This window comes from Suillus subaureus (assembly GCF_016647635.1).
Source record: "Suillus subaureus strain MN1 chromosome Unknown BJ212scaffold_7, whole genome shotgun sequence".
Taxonomy (NCBI): Eukaryota; Fungi; Basidiomycota; class Agaricomycetes; order Boletales; family Suillaceae; genus Suillus; species Suillus subaureus.
The window spans coordinates 657710-678437 of record NW_024538563.1 but is presented as its reverse complement, the minus strand read 5'-3'; the positions used below and the strand labels follow the sequence as shown (position 1 = coordinate 678437).

Sequence of the window (20728 nt, the reverse complement as noted above, 5' to 3'; positions counted from 1 at the left end):
CATTTTACATACTTAGAGTGCTCCCTATTCACTTCTGAGCCCTGGGAGCATGCCTAGGCACAGCTTACTTGTGGCCTAGGAAGTTTTCATACAACCACCACAGACAAATACAATGAACCACCACAGAATACACAAACCACCATCATGTCACTTAGTATCTCATAGTGAGAATCATCATCTTCAGTTAGCATGCATTAGTCATCGCCCTAGTCTTCAGCAACAGTCTACTATCATCAGTCTCCAATCAGCAGTCTCAGTTCACGCCTTCATGCCATCCTTCAGTCTTTACACATCCGCACACCAGCTTGTGCTCTATTCCCACGCTTCATGCTCCTATGCACTCAACATTCCCGCATGCGCACTTTCAGTGCACTTTACCAGAGTTGACCTGGTGTCACTTTGTGGATCCTTACTTTCCTTGCTTCCCTTAATGGTCAAACATATTGCTTGGCGCATTTCAACCAACGCTTAGAGAGTCAGTAGCCTTCCTCTCACCCCAGAGGTAGAGGTTCTCTTTCTTTCTTTTGCTCTGCAAGCCTAGCAGAGTTGTTGAACCTTCACCGGCCTTGCTCAAATACCACAAGGTACCTCATTGTGGGAAACACAACAGGAAGAGAACTGGAAAGTAGACTTCTAATGTTGGGCTAAATGTGCTATGCCTAGCTGCTATTCAACCCTAAAGGGTTTCTGGACTAGACTCAGTGCTCAGAGAGAGTAGGAAATCATGCTAATAACTCTCAGTCTCAGACTGGTGCTGGTAGGTGGTGAAAACTATGATGATTACATAAGCACCAAAAGTGCGAACATAACACTAAGTAATATCTGCCTATACAAGCCCACAGAATATGAAATCCCTACATTGTCTCCTGGCTTCTGCCCAGAGTTCTTGGTCAGGGATAGTATGTAAGAAATTCAGGACTGGAGTAATTGAAAGAGGGCACCTGTGGGAGGATGTATTTCATGCCGAAGTTAGATTCATGACTACTCCAGTATAGTATTGATACATAGTATATCACATCATACTTTGTGCCTGTTCTACAAGACATATCTGATCAAAATGCAGGGTAATACTACTTGTAGGTGAAATTGCAACCTCGATGCTATTCTTCTTCACATTACATTTTGTGACAGTAAATATATGTCCGTGAGAATCCCCTTCCAAAACAAGGACCTGTTGTTTTTTTCTGCATGGGGGAGCTGGGCTCAGATCCTTGGCAGGAATGTGGTAGTGTTGAAGTGTAGCCCCTGCATTATTGGATGTGCAGAATACAGCAATACAATCTTCAGGTGTGGGTCTGTTCACACTGCAGAAGGGGTCAGGACAAGCTGTGAACACAAATCGTTTGTGTAATCTGCCTCCCATGAAACCTACAGTGACTTTCAACACTGTGTGATGCAGAAAGAGCATTGAGGAATACTCCTTGCCCATTAACCAGGGTAGAGGGCCTTCAATACAATAAAATAAGCAAAATATCTGATTGCTTGTCATATCCCACAATCCAGACCCACATTCCATCATATTCCCACGCCTTCCGAGCCTACGTCCGGACCACACTTCATATCCAACTCATTCCCAGATCCCCTTCCGCTGTGTGCTCCACACCTCAGCAGGATTGACTATGCTCCAGATTTACCACTGAGATCTGGACCATTGGATCTCCACTGCTAGCCTGAACCATAACCCCCTGTCCCATCCACCCTATGAACACTCCATCCAGCAAGATATCTGGACTTTACCTCATCTCAGATTCTGGACCCTATCCACCTTCTCATATCCTGGTCCTGTATCCACCTTGTCTTCCGGATCCCCAGATCTCCAGACCTATTCCCACCCTCTGTCCGATATCCTGCACCTATCCCCATTTAGGCATTCTCTGCCTTCTGGCTTTCGGTTACCTCTTGTTCCATCTTGCTTATTGATCCTTGTATGAGTCTTCATCTCCAAGTTCATTTACTTATGTTCTGTCTTACTTACTAATGTGTTTCCACATGCTCATACATAGCCTTGCTCCTTTGCTTACTGATCCCCTCAGATAGTCTCCAGTATATAACCCCTGTAGATACTCCTGTAGTTTCCTTAGTTTGAATATCATCTTAGACTTGCCCAATCCTCTCTTGGACTTTGGTCCACCTAAGTCTGTCCTACCCATCAGGCCTAGGGATTGATTCCCTAGGCCAGAGCTCTGCCTTTCCAGCACTTACCCTCTTTCCAGACTTAGGTCCAATCCCTGTCTCTCCAACTCTACCTTAGGGTAGTCTACCTCTGTTTGCTTCTACATTGGACTTTGTCTGATGTAGCCCCTATTCCTTCCAGACCTCCGGACCTCCTGTCCCTTGTACCTCTGGGCATCCTGTCCTTTGGACATTCTGCCCTCCGTACCTTCGGATGTTCTGTCCTCCTAACCCTTGGATGTCCTATCCTCCTGTCCTTTGAACATCCTGCCCTCTGTACCTTTGGACATCCTGTCCTTCTGCCCTCCTGTCCTGCTGTCCTGCTGTCCTGCTGTCCTCTGGACCTTTGGACTTCCTATCCTTTCATCCTATTTCCTGTAGAAGTATTACCTTGCAGTGGGAACTCTCCTGAACACTTCCTGTGTTCCTCTGGAACTCTCCCGTGCTCCTCTGGATGTTTCCCATGCTCCTCCAGAAGTCCTCTAGCACTCCACCAGAGTAGCCAGCCTCTGGAAGTCCTCCAGACTTTGTCAGACCATCATTGGACCTTCCTCTGAAATGAAGGGCACATACTCAGGTAAGGGGCACAGCATATGAGCTGAGGCCAAGCCCCTCTGAGTCAGTCTTTCTCCCCTTTGAGCAACATGGTTCTTAACATTGCTCCATAGAATGCTCACCACTGTCTGTGAGTTTGTCTGCTCTGGTGTCAATATCATCTTTGGCATCCTGAGGATTGACAGTCCAGGGGTCAAGTGTTGACGAGCTGGGTGTGATGCTCGATGATTTGTGATGTGCAGGATTTTCTGGGTTGGTGGTCCAGGAAGCCCATGACGATAGGCTACTGACTGTGCTGGTGGAAGAACTGGCTGGAAGCTGGACAGGTGGGAGGGTAATGCTTTGCAGCTGCATTCTTGTTGTGTATGAGCTTTTCCGGATTTTACAGAAGGAAACCCAATCTGGTCCTTCCAGTATCACCCCATTCAATCTCATCCCATAACTAAGAGTCATAAGCAATTTAGTTGCTAAGAAAATACGCACAGCACCTACCTAGTGACAACATCATCACATGTGAGAGTCATACGCGCCTGCCCATGCACAGCGACTGTGCAAGTGTCTGAAGTGATGCTGTATAGTGTGGCTCAGTAGCCCTTCCAATCACCCCCAACAATGAAAACTTGGCCAATGATATTATCGAGTGAATCCAACTTCGCGTTGCATACCTTTATCATAAATCTGATTGGGATGTTGATCTATCACAAGTGTCAGAAATGTCTGCCTCGAAAAGATCAATACTTACGAGGGAGTGATCACTATCAGAAAGAAAGGTCAAGTGAGCGTTTGGAAAGTCGATGTTTTGTACAACCCCTTTCCTCTGATACTCTGATCCATGAGCAACACTCACGACATCTCCAGGCCTCACATTGTAGCCCCTTCCCTGTGTGTATTTGAAGGTATCAGGGAGCTTGGTCCACTGAATGACTGCTATAGGAACTTGAATTCTTAACAGTCCAACACTAGTACCCACATCATCCCCAGATAACATAGGGTCCATATCCCGGAACCATAGCATTGTGCTCCCAGTGGGGAACCACTCCACGATGCCGCATTTCTTGAAATGCTCACCCACAAGTACTTCTATGTGATCTCCTACTTGTATAGATTTGGACTGAGGGGGAGGTTCGAAGCACTGCTGCATGGATAGCTGTGGGTGAAAGATCTGATGCAAGGGGCAACGATCTAAGTAGTATCTCAAAACAAGCACCTATGAAATGAGTGTTAATGAATCATAAGATTGTAATTTATGCATAAAACCAACCTCTTCTTTGGAGACTGCCTGATAAATGTGGAACATATCATTGCTTATTTGAATGATGTGGCCTTCCAGACCCAAGTATGGACCTGCAACGACTCAAATTTTGTCGCCAACACGAAAAATACACTTTAGATCCTCCAGTTGAATGTCAATTTCTCTTTGATGTCTATCGAAGATTATTTCCAAGCATGTGGAGCCTGAGGCATGATCTGTCAAAATGACTGTACTGACCTTTGAGTGAATTTCTCCTGCAATAATCCCGACAAAATCGCCTGTGTGCAAGAATTGCATCAAAAACACTAACAGTGTTTTCCTGATGAAGGGCATGTCCTATGCAGACTGCATATGCAGTTTGATGTCATCAGTGTGAGGAGAGGCAACAATTTCTAAGTGATTGCAGTGAAATTTTTTCAACAAGAGTCCCATGTAGTATTGTTCGCCTCTATAACAGCACCCCACAACTTTCCCATCATGGAGAATATCATGAACAGCCTGGTCATTAGGGAGGAGGCATTGGTCAAGTAGAGCCACAGATCCACCAGGCATGGGATGGGGAAAGTCCCAGAAAGCGATTAAGATGGAGATGAGACCATTAGATTGATCGGAATCAAAAATGTAGCCTATGTTGCCCTTGTACTTGCCATATTTGATCCTCACCCACCCTGGGTTAGGAAGTTTGGAGTTTGCGTGTTCAACCACTTGATGTTCTTCTTCTGAGATTCGAACGTATTCTTGAATGGCAAAACTATGTGAGGATGGAAGCAATGCTGTGATGGTTCTGGGGCTGTCTGCGACAACACACAACTGGCCTGCTACCCAACCGGACACAGTAACGATAAATCCTTGACTCTGAAGGTGTTCGGCAATATAATCTGTGCCATTTCCTGGCATGCAATGAGTGGCATACCATGACATTAAGGATGAGCATACTCTGAATATGGGGAAGGTACATTCTGCCTTCAATTGCCTGGGGGAATGAGGTGGCCTTGCAATGGTGAGCATGGTGCCCTTCTGATGAAGAGGGCAGGTTCTCTTGGATCCTATTGTAAATGTTATCGAATGCTGCTGCCAACCTATCCTTGGCTGATGGGCCAGAAAGGTGTGTGACTGTCAGCAACCACACAGAAGGGCCTTCTTCATCCTCTTCATCCTCTTTATCTTCTTCTTTCTTGTTTGCTTCAGTGTGTCATATCCCACAATCCAGACCCATGTTCCATCATATTCCCACGCCTTCCGAGCCTATGTCCGGACCCCACTTCATATCCAACTCATTCCCAGATCCCCTTCTGCTGTGTGCTCCATACCTCAGCAGGATTGACTATGCTCCGGATTTACCCCTGAGCTCCGGACCATTGGATCTCCACTGCTAGCCTGATCCATACCCCCCTGTCCCATCCACCCTATGCACACTCCATCCAGCAAGACACTAGACTTCACCTCGTCTCGGATTCTAGACTATATCCACCTCATCATATTCCAGTCCTGTATCCACCTCGTCTTCCGGATCCCCAGATCTCCAGACCTATTCCCACCCTCTGTCCGATATCCTGTGCCTATCCCCATTTAGACATCTCCACCTTTCCAGCTTTCAGTTACCTCCTGTTCCATCTTGCTGATTGATCCTTGTATGAGTCTTCATCTCCAAGTTCATTTACTTATGTTCTGTCTTACTTACTAATGTGTTTCCACATGCTCATACATAGCCTTGCTCCTTTGCTTACTGATCCCCTCAGATAGTCTCCAGTATATAACCCCTGTAGATACTCCTGTAGTTTCCTTAGTTTGAATATCATCTTAGACTTGCCCAATCCTCTCTTGGACTTTGGTCCACCTAAGTCTGTCCTACCCATCAGGCCTAGGGATTGATTCCCTAGGCTGGAGCTCCACCTTTCCAGCACTTACCCCCTTTCCAGACTTAGGTCCAATCCCTGTCTCTCTGACTCTACCTTAGGGTAGTCTACCCCTGCTTGTTTCTACATTGGACTTCGTCTGATGTAGCCCCTATTTCTTCCAGACCTCCAGATGTCCTGTCCTTCGGACATTCCGTCCTCCTAACCCTCGGATGTCCTGTCCTCCTGTCCTCCATCATCCTGCCCTCCTGCCCTCCTGTCCTTCTGTCCTCCATCATCCTGCCCTCCTGTCCTCTGTCCTCCTGTCCTCCTGTCCTCCTGTTCTCCTGTCCTCCTGTCTTCCTGTCCTCCTGTCCTCCTGTCCTCCTGTCCTCCTGTCCTCCTGTCCTCCTGTCCTCCTGTCCTCCTGTCCTCTGTCCTCCTGTCCTCCTGTCCTCCTGTCCTCCTGTTCTCCTGTCCTCCTGTCTTCCTGTCCTCCTGTCCTCCAGACCTTCAGACCTCCTATCCTTCCATCCTGTTTCCTATAGAAGTATTACCTTGCAGTGGGAACTCTCCTGAACACTTCCTGTGTTCCTCCGGAACTCTCCCATGCTCCTCTGGAAGTCCTCTAGCACTCTCCAGCAGAGTAGCCAGCCTCTGGACTTCGTTGGACCATCATCGGACCTCATATGAAATGAAGGGCACATACTTGGGTAAGGGGCACAGCATATGAGCTGAGGCCAAGCCCCTCTGAGTTAGTCTCTCTCCCCCTTGAGCAACATGGTTCTTAACACAGTGATGATGTACAGATTCAACTATACGTGTTGTTTTAGTAGCGAAGTAGTCAGAATGATACTGCACTTACTTTGGGTCATTTACATGGTTGTTTGATACAAGTGCTGGAGTCTATCCTTGACTACATCTATTTAGTATTCAAGTCATAAGGAATGATAATACACTTACTTTAGGACATTGAGGCGATCATTGAACAGGAGTGCTTGAGAGGTGGCCGTTCATCCTTGATGAAGATGAGGGCAGGGGCATGTGTCTAGCCTTTAAGGCATAAAGGTTTGTTAAGGCAATGCTGTCGTCGCCATTGCCAGAGAATAATGCATTTCTGGCATCCTTCCAGTCGTCTGCAACATATTGATCACCAAGGTATGAAGAAAATGTCTCTTCCATCTGAGGATATGTCATGTTGGTAGTGAGGAACTGTTCAAGAATGCACCATGCACCTTGATCTGCCAATGGTGATGGCACCATCCACCAATTCCCTACCAGACACAGGCTCATGAGTGACAATAATGACCATATTTATGACTCACCATCATTAGCACTTCATGCGCGCTGAAGGCAAGGAGTTTGGATGGGGGGGGAAACTACAGATAAGGACTCTTCAGAGCTCCTCTGGACGTGAGTCAAACTTGACCCAAGGGGATTGCCACTGAGAAAGGATTCCTCTAAAGAATTGAGGGGAAATGCCAAGAACTAGCTCTTGACAGAGGGCCTGGTGGAGCGCGAGAGTATGGAATGTGATGATAGGTGCCAAAGTGCACTGGATGCGATAGGTATGCGAAAATGTGTGCTTTGTGGCTAGGCTCTAGACCTCAAGGCAAGCAATACTGATCTTTTTCTTGGATTGGTGGGAGATGATGGAGATGAGATGATCCCTTTCTGAGCTCCAGTGCGAAAATCAACAAAGATGGTAGTCAATTCAACTATCTGCTGCTGCTCTCAGGATACTAGTGGACTGGAAGTAAGTAACTAAAATTTACCCAGAGGCATGTAATGCCTTGTAAGCGTGTTCCCAGGCTTCAGAAGCAAATAGGTAGCGGTAAATATCGTAAGTGATGTAACTTAAGTAAAAATAGTGAGGCAATGAGTAATTGCATACCATATGTAACTCTGTGATATGTGTTTGAAGTAAAAATAGATAGAACATGTACCAATAGACCTTGGAGGATGAGGACAGGACATGCGGACAGTTGGCAATGAGGATGTGAAAGTGTGTTCATAGTGCGTCCAAAGTGTGCCAAAGTGCGCATCATCACAAATACTGTGCATGTATCATGCTTATTGGGGGTGTCAGTGCAGAGGCTGAAACGCGAAAATATGCTTATTATACGGCTGTAGAGGACGGGGTCTCTACATCTGCAGGGGACTTAGCTACTGACTGTCCCCAGTCAATCCCTATAGCACATTTGGACTTAGCGAATTTTTTTTTTTGGATGTTGAAGTCATGTGATCGCAAGAATACCGCTCCGGGAGAATTTGATCGCTGGTTGTGTGGATGTGGATGCAGGAGCTGTGGCACGAACCGAATTGGGAAGGGTGGTGAAAATTTTCAAAGCACATCACACTTCCATTTTTGCTTCTAGGAACACTCATCATCACTAGTACATGCTGTGTGCTTTGACATTCTGTAGTTAATGATATTGTCAATTTCTGCAGCACATAACAAACCCAAAGACTCACATGTTACTACATAGCGTTATGCTCACAATTATCCTTTTGACAGCAGTGGAAGAAATTTGGCTTGGCAATTTGATCATGGCGGAGTCTTCAATGGCAAATATATTTGGACAACGTGTTCAACGTTGAAGTGTAAATTGAGTATCTCGGAAATTATACATAATTGAAGCTGCTCATACTACATATACATGCTATAGCTACTAATACTGTCAAAATAAATGGTAGAAGTCAGAAAGAATTCATCAGTATGCAAGGTGCATTGATATACAGAATGACAATTGGTATTCAAACCCAGTTGGCAATGCCCGGTCGAGGGGCGCCAAGTACTGGCATCATAAGTTAGGCTAGTCAGGTGCTGCCGGTGGAGTTTCATTCTGAATGTCAATCAGTATATCAGCCCTCTCGCTTCATCATGGCAACCTTTCTCACCATCCATGCAGCCCTGCTCGTATATAAGTTGCTTATGGTTGGACAGAATATACTCGTAGTATTAGTGCAGTTTACAATGACAATATCATAGACTTTAGAATGATGTGAAATAGTAACATATGGAGCAGATGATTGTGAGATCTCACTCCCATAATCTAAATGTATGATAACCTAATGCAAAGAATTCAGATCAAACATATTGCTTGAGATTCAAGTTCTGATGTACCCTCAATTGTCAGGATGTCCTGAATTTGAGCAAGGTCTCCTTTTTTGAGGATAATACATTGTCAGTACATAGGGTCTCCTGATGAATTTCTCAACATTTACTAACCTAAATATTAGTGATCCACTTTGTTAAATTGCAAGATCAACTTACACATATAGCTGCAAGTGCAGGTTGCACATTCAGCAATGTACTGCCCTTGGGATACTCCCCTGGATCACATGAAAATTGCTGCCTCGACATATCTGTCCCCTGATGCACAAAGACAACATGGATATCGAAATACATGTGCCTCACGGTAAGCTGAAAATTGCAATGGATGGATTTTGTGTCCACACCGGTCTGCCAGCCTGTTGGGTGGGTTTCATTGTGAGTGAGGAACTGATGTTCATGAAAATACTTAATTTACCATAAATATGTTGACAGTTCCCCCATCTGACCATGGTAATGAAGAATTCCATGGTGGGCAGTCATGATCCTAACAAGCAAATTCATGACATTTTGGTCAACTTCAAATTCTGGGGGTGTGAGCATGGAACATTCAGAGCAAGGGGAAGATGGTACAGACATATCAGGTTATGCAGTGTGTTATAAATTGAATTCAGACATTATATAGGCAAATGGTTCATATCACAGTAGCCACGCCATCCTAAGTGCTTTTGGATGTGAAGTGCAACTTTATGGTGATAACCACGCCATGCCATCCTGATTTGTATTTGGCTATGAGCATGTCATTCCATCAACCCTTCACTGATGAAAAGCAGATTTTATGCACCAGTCAACCATCCATGTCATCCAGCTATACCTGCGCCTGCAAGTGAATTTTCACAGCACAGAATTACTTCAATCACCATCAGTGCTTGTGCGCCCACACAAAAAAGCAATTGTCATTGGCTATATCTTCCTTCAGAGAGTTCATAGGACACAGGAAAAAGGCGCACACCTCACCTGGCCCTGTGGGTGTTGATACATCGATGTGGGAAGTGCCTGATGGGCTATCTGCTCACCTCAGCTCCAGTGATGCCAATACTTCTATTGCAAATCAATATTGCAAGCCAGAGGTTGCTCCTCTGCCTGCACAACCTCCTTCTGGAGGAGGGATTGCGCCCTTGGATCATGAAAGAGACATTGATGGAGGGGAGGACATCAGCTTGGCACAGCGGAGACTGCAATGTCAGAACCGCCAGCTGCCCCCAAGATTTAGGGATGTGCTTCCTCAGCCTCCACCCATGGTGCCTATGGAAGTGCAAGCCCAACCTCCGGAATCTGTCAGATCTGTTGTCACTTCAGCTCAACCACTCACTGTGCATGCGTGCACAGTTTTTCATACCCCACCAAATATTTTTGGGCTAGTGCATCAATACTTCTCCTTGCAACCACCATCCCACAACCCAGAAGAGTATATCACTCTCACAGACCTCTCATTCATACCAGTGTAGGGAATGAGAATCCTCTAGGCATATATTGCCCATATTATGACTCATGATGATTGGTATAGTGTGCAACTCACTACCTATGACTTTCCTGCGAAATGCGCCAGAGGCGCGACACATTCCCACACTACGCAATGCATTCCCACGCACGCACTTAGCGCGCTCTTCCTGCGCTTGGTTGCACTTTGTTGTGCAGCATCCTGGAGCATCCATCCATCATCCAACCAGTTCCCTAGTGAGTTCTTTCCTGTTTATTCTCACATCAGACCATATTTAGCATTGTATGATACATGATTTCGTCATGGACCCTTAGTTACATCATTTTACATACTTAGAGCACTCCCTATTCACTTCCAAGCCCTGGGAGCGTGCCTAGGCACAGCTTACCTGTTGCCTAGGAAGTTTTCATACACCAACCACCATCATGTCAGTAGTGACCTAGAGTTAGAATCATTATCTTCAGCCAGCATGCATTAGTTGTTGCCCTAGCCATCAGCACAGTCTACTATCATCAGTCCCCATCTCTGCAGCCTTAGTTCATGTCTTCATGCCATCCATCAGTCTTTTATACATTTGTGCACTGCGTGCACCTTATTCCCACGCTTCGCGCTCCTATGCACTCCATATTCCTGTGCACGCGCTTTCAGCATGCTTCACCAGAGTTGACCTGGTGTCACTTTGTGGATTTGCTTTCCTTGCTTCCCTTGTTACGAACTAGGATAGTCGCAACGACAGCTACTCAATAAGAGCAATGGCTGAGGTTGAATCAAGACCTTACAAATGTAAGGATCATTTAAGACAAGCCAAAGAGAGTGTCTCTGGCTTGAATATTGATGATCAGACGACTTAGGATTGGAGGTCCTAAATGAAGGATGTTTCAGGTGAGAACCTAGTAGATTAAAGTGAAGATCTACTGAGTACATGACCGGGTATATATAGTAAGTAGCATGAGTCAGATAGACAAGTCAGATAAGGATGAGTCAGAGATAAGGACAAGTCAGATAAGTCATCTAGTGACGGCGATAGTGATCATGATGTAATACAGATAAAAGAGATGAGTCATCTAACGATGGCTTATAGCAGTCACGATGTAATACAAAGAAGTGAACGATAGGAGAAATGGATAGGGGGCAAGTGTAACTGTAACATTACCCCTCGTTTAGGAATGAAGTCACTGACTTCAGTCATCCTGGTTAGCCCAGTAAATAGGGTCAGCGTCATAGTTCGAGTCCAACAAATCATTCTGTTCCTCAGTGATAGGGAGCGACCTATCAGCTAGTTCTGCGGCATGGTAAATGGCGTCCTGCTCAATCTCCCAGTGAGCAAGAGCTTCGTAGAAGCCAGGATCAGTCCATACCAGCGGAATGACTGCTTCTCCTTTTAGCTCCCTACAAAAGACCAATAGGTGTCCAGGTGCACATGCCTTACAAACTCAACAGTAGTATGCTGGACAGTTCTTGTGACGATGTCTGGCGGAGCGACAGTTATGACACACTACATTATCAACTGGTGCCATCTTTACTGTAACAATGGTGGTCAACTGGTCTGGTGGAGAGGGGCATCTGGATCGTTTGAGCATCTTGTGTGGGGAAACAGATGTGGCTCGTTTGGTGGCAATACAGGAGGATCTACGTCAGATAGGGTATCTGTGTGTGGTGGGTGAGATGGGGGTAGGAGACAGAGAAGCTGGTACGTCAAGTACAGCAATAGGAGGGATATTATCATTCTGATGGTCAATGGTAATTGTTGCAGGGACCGGCAGTGGGACTGGAATGGCAACATGCGGGGAAGGAGGACGCGCAACTGGGTCAAGAGCGATTCATTCTGTGATGATGTGAATAGCCTCTCTGATAGCATCTCTAGTATCATCAGGCAACAGACAGATTGCAGTATTACGAATGCATATATGAAGGTGACGGAATATGGTTTTGTGGCGTTCATCATCAAGAAGGTTGGCGGTGTGCTCGATGAGGCTGGCATCCCTGATGATTCGGATAATGAGTCCACTAGATATTGCTCCTCTTTCTCCTAAAAGACAATCTATTTCTATAGCGTATTGCTGGGAGGTGAGAGCGGATTCAAAAAGGGCGCTGGTTTCAACTTGATCAATAATTGAAAAGTAGTTGGTAAGGGTGGAGTTGTTGGTAAGGGTAGAGTCGGATGATGGTGGGGAAACCACTGGTGAGGATGCATTATTAGCGAGGTCAATGGTGGTGGCAGTCTGATAATCAAGGAGGGACAATGGGTGGGCGTTCCCTTCGGCTATGGTGTTCATAGCAGCAGTGAGTTCTTTGATGCATTGTATGCAGAGACGTAGGTGTTCGAGAGACATGGTTTCTGGATTTACAATCGGTGAACCCTTTTATATGCAACAAGGGCGTCAGCAGCATTGCTAAGGTTTTCTTCTGGAATCCATTTGTTACTGGCAGAAGAGTATCCTTTCCAGGATACCAGATAGCATCTTCGTTTACCCATCCCCTTGTGCAATAGGATTGCATCAATTTCATATTCTTCTTCATTATCGATGACGTCTGGGGGTGGATCGTGGAAATTCAGGCTGTGAACCTCTGTTTCATGATAGGACAATAGCTCGGAAGTGTGAAACGTGGGGTGAACTTTCCATTGGGATGGTAATTGGAGTGTGAATGTGATAGGGGAAAGAACAGCAATGATTGGGAAGGGGCCATATCACTTCGGTGCAAGCTTCCGTGATGGTAACTGCATGATTAGGTTCTTTCCTGATAACCAAACCTTATCTCCTACTTTCCACAGGTGATATTTCTGTCCATGGGTTCGTTCCGCCATCCATTGCATGGCAAGGTTATGACAGGAAAGTGCTTCCTCTCTAGATTTCTGGAGTGAGTGGAGTCTGTCTTCTGCCACAGGGATGGTAGAATTGGGAAGTGTATGAGGAAGGGCTCTTGGTTCGTACCCCATCATCAGGAAGAATGGTGAGGCGTTGCAAGAATCATGTTTCCAATGATTATGCATGAATTCTGCCATAGGAAGATGTTCCACCCAATCTTCAGGGTGGTTTCTGCAATAGATTTGGAGGTAGGTTTCGAGTTCCTGATTAAGACGTTCAGTCTGGCCATCAGTTTGGGGGTGGTAAGTGGTAGAAGCGGCTATATCGTATTTCAAAAGCTTGGCAAGGGCTTTTGAGAATTTCGACACAAATTGTGGTCTGCGATCAGAAATAACTTTCTCGTGCAAGCCAAATCTGTGGTAGATGTATTTGAAAAATTTCTTGGCGACCCCTTCAGAGGTAATGGTTTTAGTGCATGGGACAAGAATTACCCCCTTCATAAGCCCATGGTCTACCACGACCATGACAGAATCAAATCCAGCACAGGGGGGGAGATCTGTGATCAGATCAACAGAGACTTGGGCGAACAGAGCTGCAGCAGCAGACAGGATAGGGACGAGAGGGGGCGTAGTCGGATGGGTATCAGATTTCATCTGCTGACAGAGGGTGCAACCCTCGACATATTTACGGATATAGGTACCCATAGAGGGCCACCAAAAGTCCCGTTTGACCAATTCTTCAGTCTTAAAGTGCCTGGGGTGACCGGCGGTGGGGTGATCATGACAACGTTCTAGAATAAGGTGCTGACCAGCAGGGCAGATGTAAGCACGGTTCTTATAGTAAAGGATATTGTCGCTAATCATCCAATCTGCAAGAGCAGACTTCATGGGGGGAAGGGAAAGGCCATCCAAGGCATTGGAGGCGGCTTGGAAGATGGGGTCGGGGTCGGAGGGATCAGGATTTGCAAGGGAGGTCATGAGTTCAACATCAAGGAGGTGGACAAACATGGAGTCAGGAAGAAGGGTTTCATCGGCATTATCTTCAGAGGAATCAGTTCCGTGGTCAGGACGACGGGAGAGTGCATCAGGGGCGACAAGTTTAGTCCCGGCAACATGGTGGAGTTCAATATCATAGCAGGACAAAATCAACTGCCATCGGGCCTGTCGTTGAGTCAATTTCTGGGCAGTTTGAAAATACAGCAGATTTTTGTGATCTGTGAAAACGATGACAGGGTGAGGGTTCCCCTCCAAATAATGACGCCATTCAGTCAGAGCATGGATGACAGCAAGGAGTTCGCGATCAAAAATCTGGTAGTTGCATTCCACAGGATTCAACATTTGTGACAGGTATCCACATGGGTGGTAAATGCCATTTTCATCAGTCTGTAGTAATACTGCACCCATAGCAACGAGCGACACATCAGTTGCTACTGCAAACTGCCTACTCGGATCCAGGTTTCGAAGTACCGGTTGCTTGAGGAAGCATTCTTTCAGAGTGGAAAAGGCTGATGCGCATTGTTCTGACCAAAGAAACCTGACATCTTTCTTGGTGAGGTCTATCAGGGGTCTAGCAATGTCGGAATAATGGGAAATGAAATTTCGATAGAAGTTGCAGAATCCCAAAAATGACCAAACTTCTTTTACTGTTGTGGGGGTAGGCCAATCACAAATACTGTCGGTTTTGGCAACATCCATTGCCACACACCCGGGGCAGATGATCATTCCAAGATATTCTACCTCTTGTGCATCAAATGTGCATTTCTCGGGTTTGAGGAAGAGTTTCTCCTGGCGAATCCTTTCAAGGACGCGCCAGGTTCATTTGTGATGGGAGGTGAGGTCATTGGAGAAGATCAAAATATCATCCATATATATGACGAGCCATCCTTCATTAATTTCCTGTTGGAACGTCCAGTTCATATATGCTTGGAAGGTGGCAGGGGAATTGCAGAGGCTGAAAAACATGACATTTGGTTCAAAAAGACCATATTCCATGGTAAAGGCAGCCTTCCATCTATCATCGGGATGAATACGAATGTTGTTGTACCCAGAACAGACATCCATCTTTGTGAAGTATTTGGCACCATGCAACCATGCGACTAATGAAAGTGGTAGCGGAAGAGGGTAAGCATTCTTAACTGTCCAGTCGTTGATGTACCGATAGTCTTGACAGGGGCGAAGATCTCCGCTTTTCTTTCCTACAAAGAAGAAGCCACTAGCCTGTGGTGATTTTGACTCAGAGATAAAGCCCTTCTTTACATTTTCATCAATAAACATTTTGACTGCTGTACGCTCCACTTCTGATAATGGATACACCTTGGACATTTTAGGAATAAAACTGGGTTTGGTTTCAATACGATGGTCTATACCAGGTCGCTCAGGTGGTAGTTGGTTAAGGCCGTCCTTTGCAAAGATGTCGGCAAAATCATGAAGGTAAGAAGGGACAAGCTCCTTGAATGATTTCTTCTTTTGTTCAAGTCCGGCTGCTAACACAAACTGCTGTGCCTTATTACTGGTTTTGACGTATTCTGATTCTGCTGGCCATGACAATGGCGTAACTGTAGTTTGTTGTTCTGCGATGCTAGTCCCATCTCTGGTTAAGGGAGTATCCATAGAGATGTTGGTGATAACCCGAAGCTCAGAGGCGTCAGTGGGATATTCAACCAAAAACTCATCGTCCTCAAGGTGATACGTAGCGATTTTGTGTACAGGTGGCGCGTAATCCGTGGTCCATACATCATCTTTGGTGTCAAAGGAGTCATTGTTGTCATCGGGGATGGGGTCAAGGTTTGGGAGTGCCGAAGGTATTTCTTCATCTGGGATTTCCTCGATAGTAGCCCAGGGTGTCAGTTCTTTCTTCGCAGGAGGCGCCTTCAGCTGCACTACAACTGGAATCAGTTCTGATCTTAAACCGTTCTTCAGGAGTTTCCTGAAGAGGGGCAGGAGACCGTTCTTTTCTCATTCAATATCAACTTCTTCCTCAATCTGGTTGCTCTTCTCGGTGCTTGAGAGTTCCAACGTTTCTGCTCTCCATCAGATTACTGGGTCCATAGTGCGCAGCCAGGGAATCCCAAGTAAGATCTGGTCGTGGCGGCTGAGCCACATGATATTGAATTTTCCAATCATGGATCGTTTGTCTATTTTCACTATGAGGATGCAATAGCAGGTGATAGTGCCTCCTTTAGCATAACTTCCATCCACAGTAGTGACTTGGAATGGTTTCATGAGTTTATGCGTCCAGATTCTGTGGGTTTTAACGAAGTTTTCAGAAATAAAAGTTCCGGCGGCGCCAGAGTCAACAACGGCAGTTGTTTCGACAGTTTTCAGACAGGTTTTGGAGATGAGTGAAATAGGAACACGAAGCTCCTTCCTGATTCCAATACTTCATACAAGTCTGATAGGTACATCAGAAGATACTGACATTGATCCAGTCTTCCACATCAAAAATCCTCGGTGAGGTGATGGATCGTTGTATCTTCATCTTCTTTTTCACTGTCCTCTATCTCTTCACGACAAACAGGGATCTTTTTCTTCTGTGGGCACACTCTAGTCATGTGCCCTTTCTGATGACACATGAAGCATAATCCTTTCTTCATATGGTCACTTCTTTTGGCTTCTGTGAGCTGATCTACCTCCATAGCGTTTGGGTTGTGCCGATCAATGGATGGTCTTGGCACATAACGTTGTCCTGTTGGTCTAGTGGTGGTACAATGGTTCTGTCGAAACGTGGCACCTCTCTGGTAGTTGCTGTCAAGCCGGATGGCCGTGGCAACGTACTTGTCGAAATCTGTAGGAATGGTTTCCATCTGGAAAATGGAATTAACGATCCCCTTCTTTAATCCATCGTTGAAAAACGTGATTAAGACTGCATCTTGTTTTACGGAGGCTTGCACAGCAAGGGTCTTGAAGCTAGCAACATAGGAAGTGAGGTCGCTCGTTTGTTTCAAGGTATGGAGTTTATTCATGGCTGTGCCAATAGCATCAGCTGGTATGAAAGCTTCTTTGAACTTTGCTTCGAAGTTTGCAAAGGTTCTGTAAGACTTGGAGGAGGAGTTATCAACTTTGGTGTAAAAGGTGAGTGCCCAACCCATGGCGCTATCTTCAGTCATATACGCAAGGGCGGTGATGACTTTCTTCTCGTCAGTGTTATAGATTGTAGTGTTAAGCACAAAGTACGCTTTAACCGCATATAACCATTGTAAGGCCTGCTGAGGACTTCCATCATAGGTAGAGGGAGCTCCGGCTTTAAGTTCTGGGGTATTGGTGATGGTGGACATCCTGATCATTCTGGTCTAGTGATGTTTCTATTGCAGGGGATGTTTCATCTCTCTCTGCCTTCTTCATTCTGCTTCTGGATCTGGGACCTCTCGGATGGAGGGGGTTGATGGTGGACTTTAATCTTTTGTTACGAACTAGGATAGTCGCAACGACAGCTACTTGATAAGAGCAACGGCTGAGGTTGAATCAAGACCTTACAAATGTAAGGGTCATTTAAGACAAGCCAAAGAGAGTGTCTCTGGCTTGAATATTGATGATCAGATGACTTAGGATTGGAGGTCCTAAATGAAGGATGTTTCAGGTGAGAACCTAGTAGATTAAAGTGAAGATCTACTGAGTACATGACCGGGTATATATAGTAAGTAGCATGAGTCAGAGATAAGAACAAGTCAGAGATAAGTCATCTAGTGATGGCAATAGCAATCATGATGTAATACAGATAAAAGAGATGAGTCATCTAACGATGGCTTATAGCAGTTGCGATGTAATACAAAGAAGTGAATGATAGGAGAAATGGATAGGGGGCAAGCGTAACTGTAACATCCCTTAAGGGTCAAACATATCGCCTGGCGCACTTTGACCAACACTTAGAGAGTCAGTAGGCCTTCCTCTCACCCCAGAGTGAGAGGCATCTTTCTTTCTTTTGCTCTGCAGCCCAGCAGAGCTGTTGAACCTTCACCAGGCAGCCCCCAAGTTCCTGACCAACCCTATCCATTTGCTGCTTCAAGTAGCGAATCTCAGTACTATCCATATCCCAATCACTCTTCCTTTCAGCTTGGCAACTGGTATTGGAATCAGGGGGTCCAAAAGTCACAAAGCGATTACACCAAACTGCTGGAGATCCTGGACAGCAATGCATTTAATGTTGCTGATGTGATGTACACTCACTGGAAGAAAATCAACTGCCAGCTGGGTGGTAATGAGTATGATGAGGGAGATGGGGAAGAGTGAGAGGATGAAGATGCTGGATGGAAATGCACACCAGTTTCCATCGAGGGCCCTTTTTCCTGTACTACTGACACACCAGGCCCTCAGCTTTACAGAGCCACAGATTTGTACCATCGCTCTCTAGTGGCTGTGATATGGGAGAAGCTCACGAATGCGCAAGACAACAAACTCTTTCATTATGAGCTGTACCAGCTCCATTGGAATCCCCCTCACCTGGATAACAAAGTGCTCATATACGGGATCTTTACATGTCTCCAGTTTTCCATGAGGCCCACAGCCAACTGCAAGAATCACTGGGGGAACCAGGGTGTGACCTACCCTGAGTCATGGCTGGTATGATGTTCTGGTCCAATGCAATGCAACTCACTTCATTTGGAACTGCCAAGCTCTGGCCTACATACATGTACTTCAGGAATGAGTCGAAGTATCACCAGTGCAAGCTGTCATGTAACTTGAGCAACCATGTTGCTTACTTTGAAACAGTAAGCACACCGAACTTGTGGGCCTTGAGGTATACTAAAGGTTGCATCACCAACTTCCCGACTCATTCAAAGATTTTACTGGCAGGACCCACAAGGGTGCAACTCACTGTCATCACGAGTTATTTCAGGGGCAGTGGAATATCTTACTGGATGAAGAATTTCTAGAGGCATACACACATGGAATTGTCATTCGCTGTTGCAATGGGATAATGGATAGATTTTATCCTCGGATATTGATGTACTCTGCAGATTATCCCAAGAAGTGCGTGATTTATCCCTGGTTATATTATGTTGATTCTGATTTCACCAGAGTCCTTATAGCCATGGTTCGAAATTTAGGAGAGTGTCCATGTCCTCGTTGCCTCATTCCAAAGGATCAGATACAAAATATTGGAAGGCTGCAGGATAGACAGCAATGCTCCACCCTGGAATGCAGTGCTCACCAAAGAGGAACTTTGGTTAGTGAAGCAAGGAGATTGATTTATGAGAGTAACTATGCAGTCAACAGCACAGCAGTGGAATGCATTCTCAAGCCACACTCCTGGGTCCCTACCTCTGTGAGACTTGATTCCCGATTGCTGACAAGTACTAACCATGTCTCAGAATGCTTTCATAGATCACCTCAGTCCAATGGGATTCAATATCTTTCATGCTCTGGTAGTGTTAAGAACCATGCTCAAGGGAGAGAGAGACTGACTCAGAGGGGCTTGGCCTCAGCTCATACACTGTGCCCCTTACCTGAGTATGTGCCCTTCATTTCAAAGGAAGTCTGATGATGGTCCAACAAAGTCCAGAGGACTTCTGGAGGCTGGCTACTCTGGTGGAGAGTGCAGGAGGACTTCTAGAGGAGCACGGGAGAGTTCTGGAGGAATGCAGGAAGTGCTCAGGAGAGTTCCCACTGCAAGGAATACTTCTACAGGAAACAGGATGGAAGGATAGGAGGTCTGGAGGTCCAGAGTATGGAGGACAGAAGGTCCGGAGGTACAGAGGACAGGACATGGAGGTATGGAGGATGGAACATCTGAAGGTACGGAGGGTGGAATGTCTGAAGGACAGGATGCCCAGAGGTATGAGAGACAGAGGTCTGGAGGTACAGAAGACAGGAGGTCCAGAGGTCTGGAAGGAATAGGGGCCACATCGGACAAAGTCCAATGCAGAAGCAAACAGAGGTAGACTACCCTAAGGTAGAGTTGGAGGGACAGGAAGTGGACCTAAGTCCAGAAAGAGGGTAAGTGCTGGAAAGGCAAGACTCTAGCCTAGGAAAGCAATCCCTAGACTTGGGACAGAGACATAGGGGACAAATCCAAAGGTCTGGAATTCTGGCCTAGGGAATCCATCCCTAGGCCTTATGAAAAGGACAAACTCAGATGGACTGAAGTCCGGAAGAAGATTGGGCAGATCTAAGGTAATGAACAGGATCTAAGATGAGAGAGCAGGAACTAAGATGATATTCAGACTGAGGACTCTACTATAGTTGTATAGGGGTTATATACTAGAGGCTATCTGAGAGGATCAGTAAGTAAAGGGGTAAGGCTATGTATGAGCATGCGGAAACACATTGGTAAGTAAGATGGAACATAAGTAAATGAACTCAGAGATGAAACTAGTACAAGGATCAATCATCAAGATGGAAACAGAGATAACCAAGAACTGGAAAGGTGGAGATGTCTAAATGGGGATAGGTGCAGGATCTTGGATGGAGGGCATGGAATAGGTCTGGAGATCTGGGGATCCAGAAGGCAGGGCAGAAACAGGACTGAGATATGTGAGGTGGTGGATGTAGTCTGGAATCCAAGAGGAGGTAAAGTCCAGATGTCTTGCTGGATGGAATGTGCATAGGGTGGACA

General features: G+C 45.8%; 3 protein-coding genes across 3 annotated transcripts; 1 reads left to right on the top strand and 2 right to left on the bottom strand.

The window, feature by feature from the left end:
* Positions 1-3311: 3311 nt before the first annotated feature.
* Positions 3312-4937, bottom strand: BJ212DRAFT_1297457 (uncharacterized protein; the record flags this gene model as incomplete). Its single annotated transcript, XM_041332605.1, has 7 exons — positions 3312-3422; positions 3575-3934; positions 3989-4071; positions 4217-4257; positions 4290-4315; positions 4448-4834; positions 4893-4937. The coding sequence occupies 7 exons, from the start codon at positions 4935-4937 to the stop codon at positions 3312-3314; spliced, it is 1053 nt and encodes a 350-aa protein (XP_041196062.1).
* Positions 4938-6795: 1858 nt separating this feature from the next.
* Positions 6796-7107, bottom strand: BJ212DRAFT_1478095 (uncharacterized protein; the record flags this gene model as incomplete). Its single annotated transcript, XM_041339658.1, has 1 exon — positions 6796-7107. One exon carries the CDS (start codon positions 7105-7107, stop codon positions 6796-6798), a length of 312 nt encoding a protein of 103 aa, XP_041196061.1.
* A 2805-nt stretch (positions 7108-9912) lies between these two features.
* On the top strand, positions 9913-10377 carry BJ212DRAFT_1478094 (uncharacterized protein; the record flags this gene model as incomplete). The annotated part of the gene is made up of 1 exon (XM_041339657.1): positions 9913-10377. One exon carries the CDS (start codon positions 9913-9915, stop codon positions 10375-10377), a length of 465 nt encoding a protein of 154 aa, XP_041196060.1.
* Positions 10378-20728: the final 10351 nt, after the last annotated feature.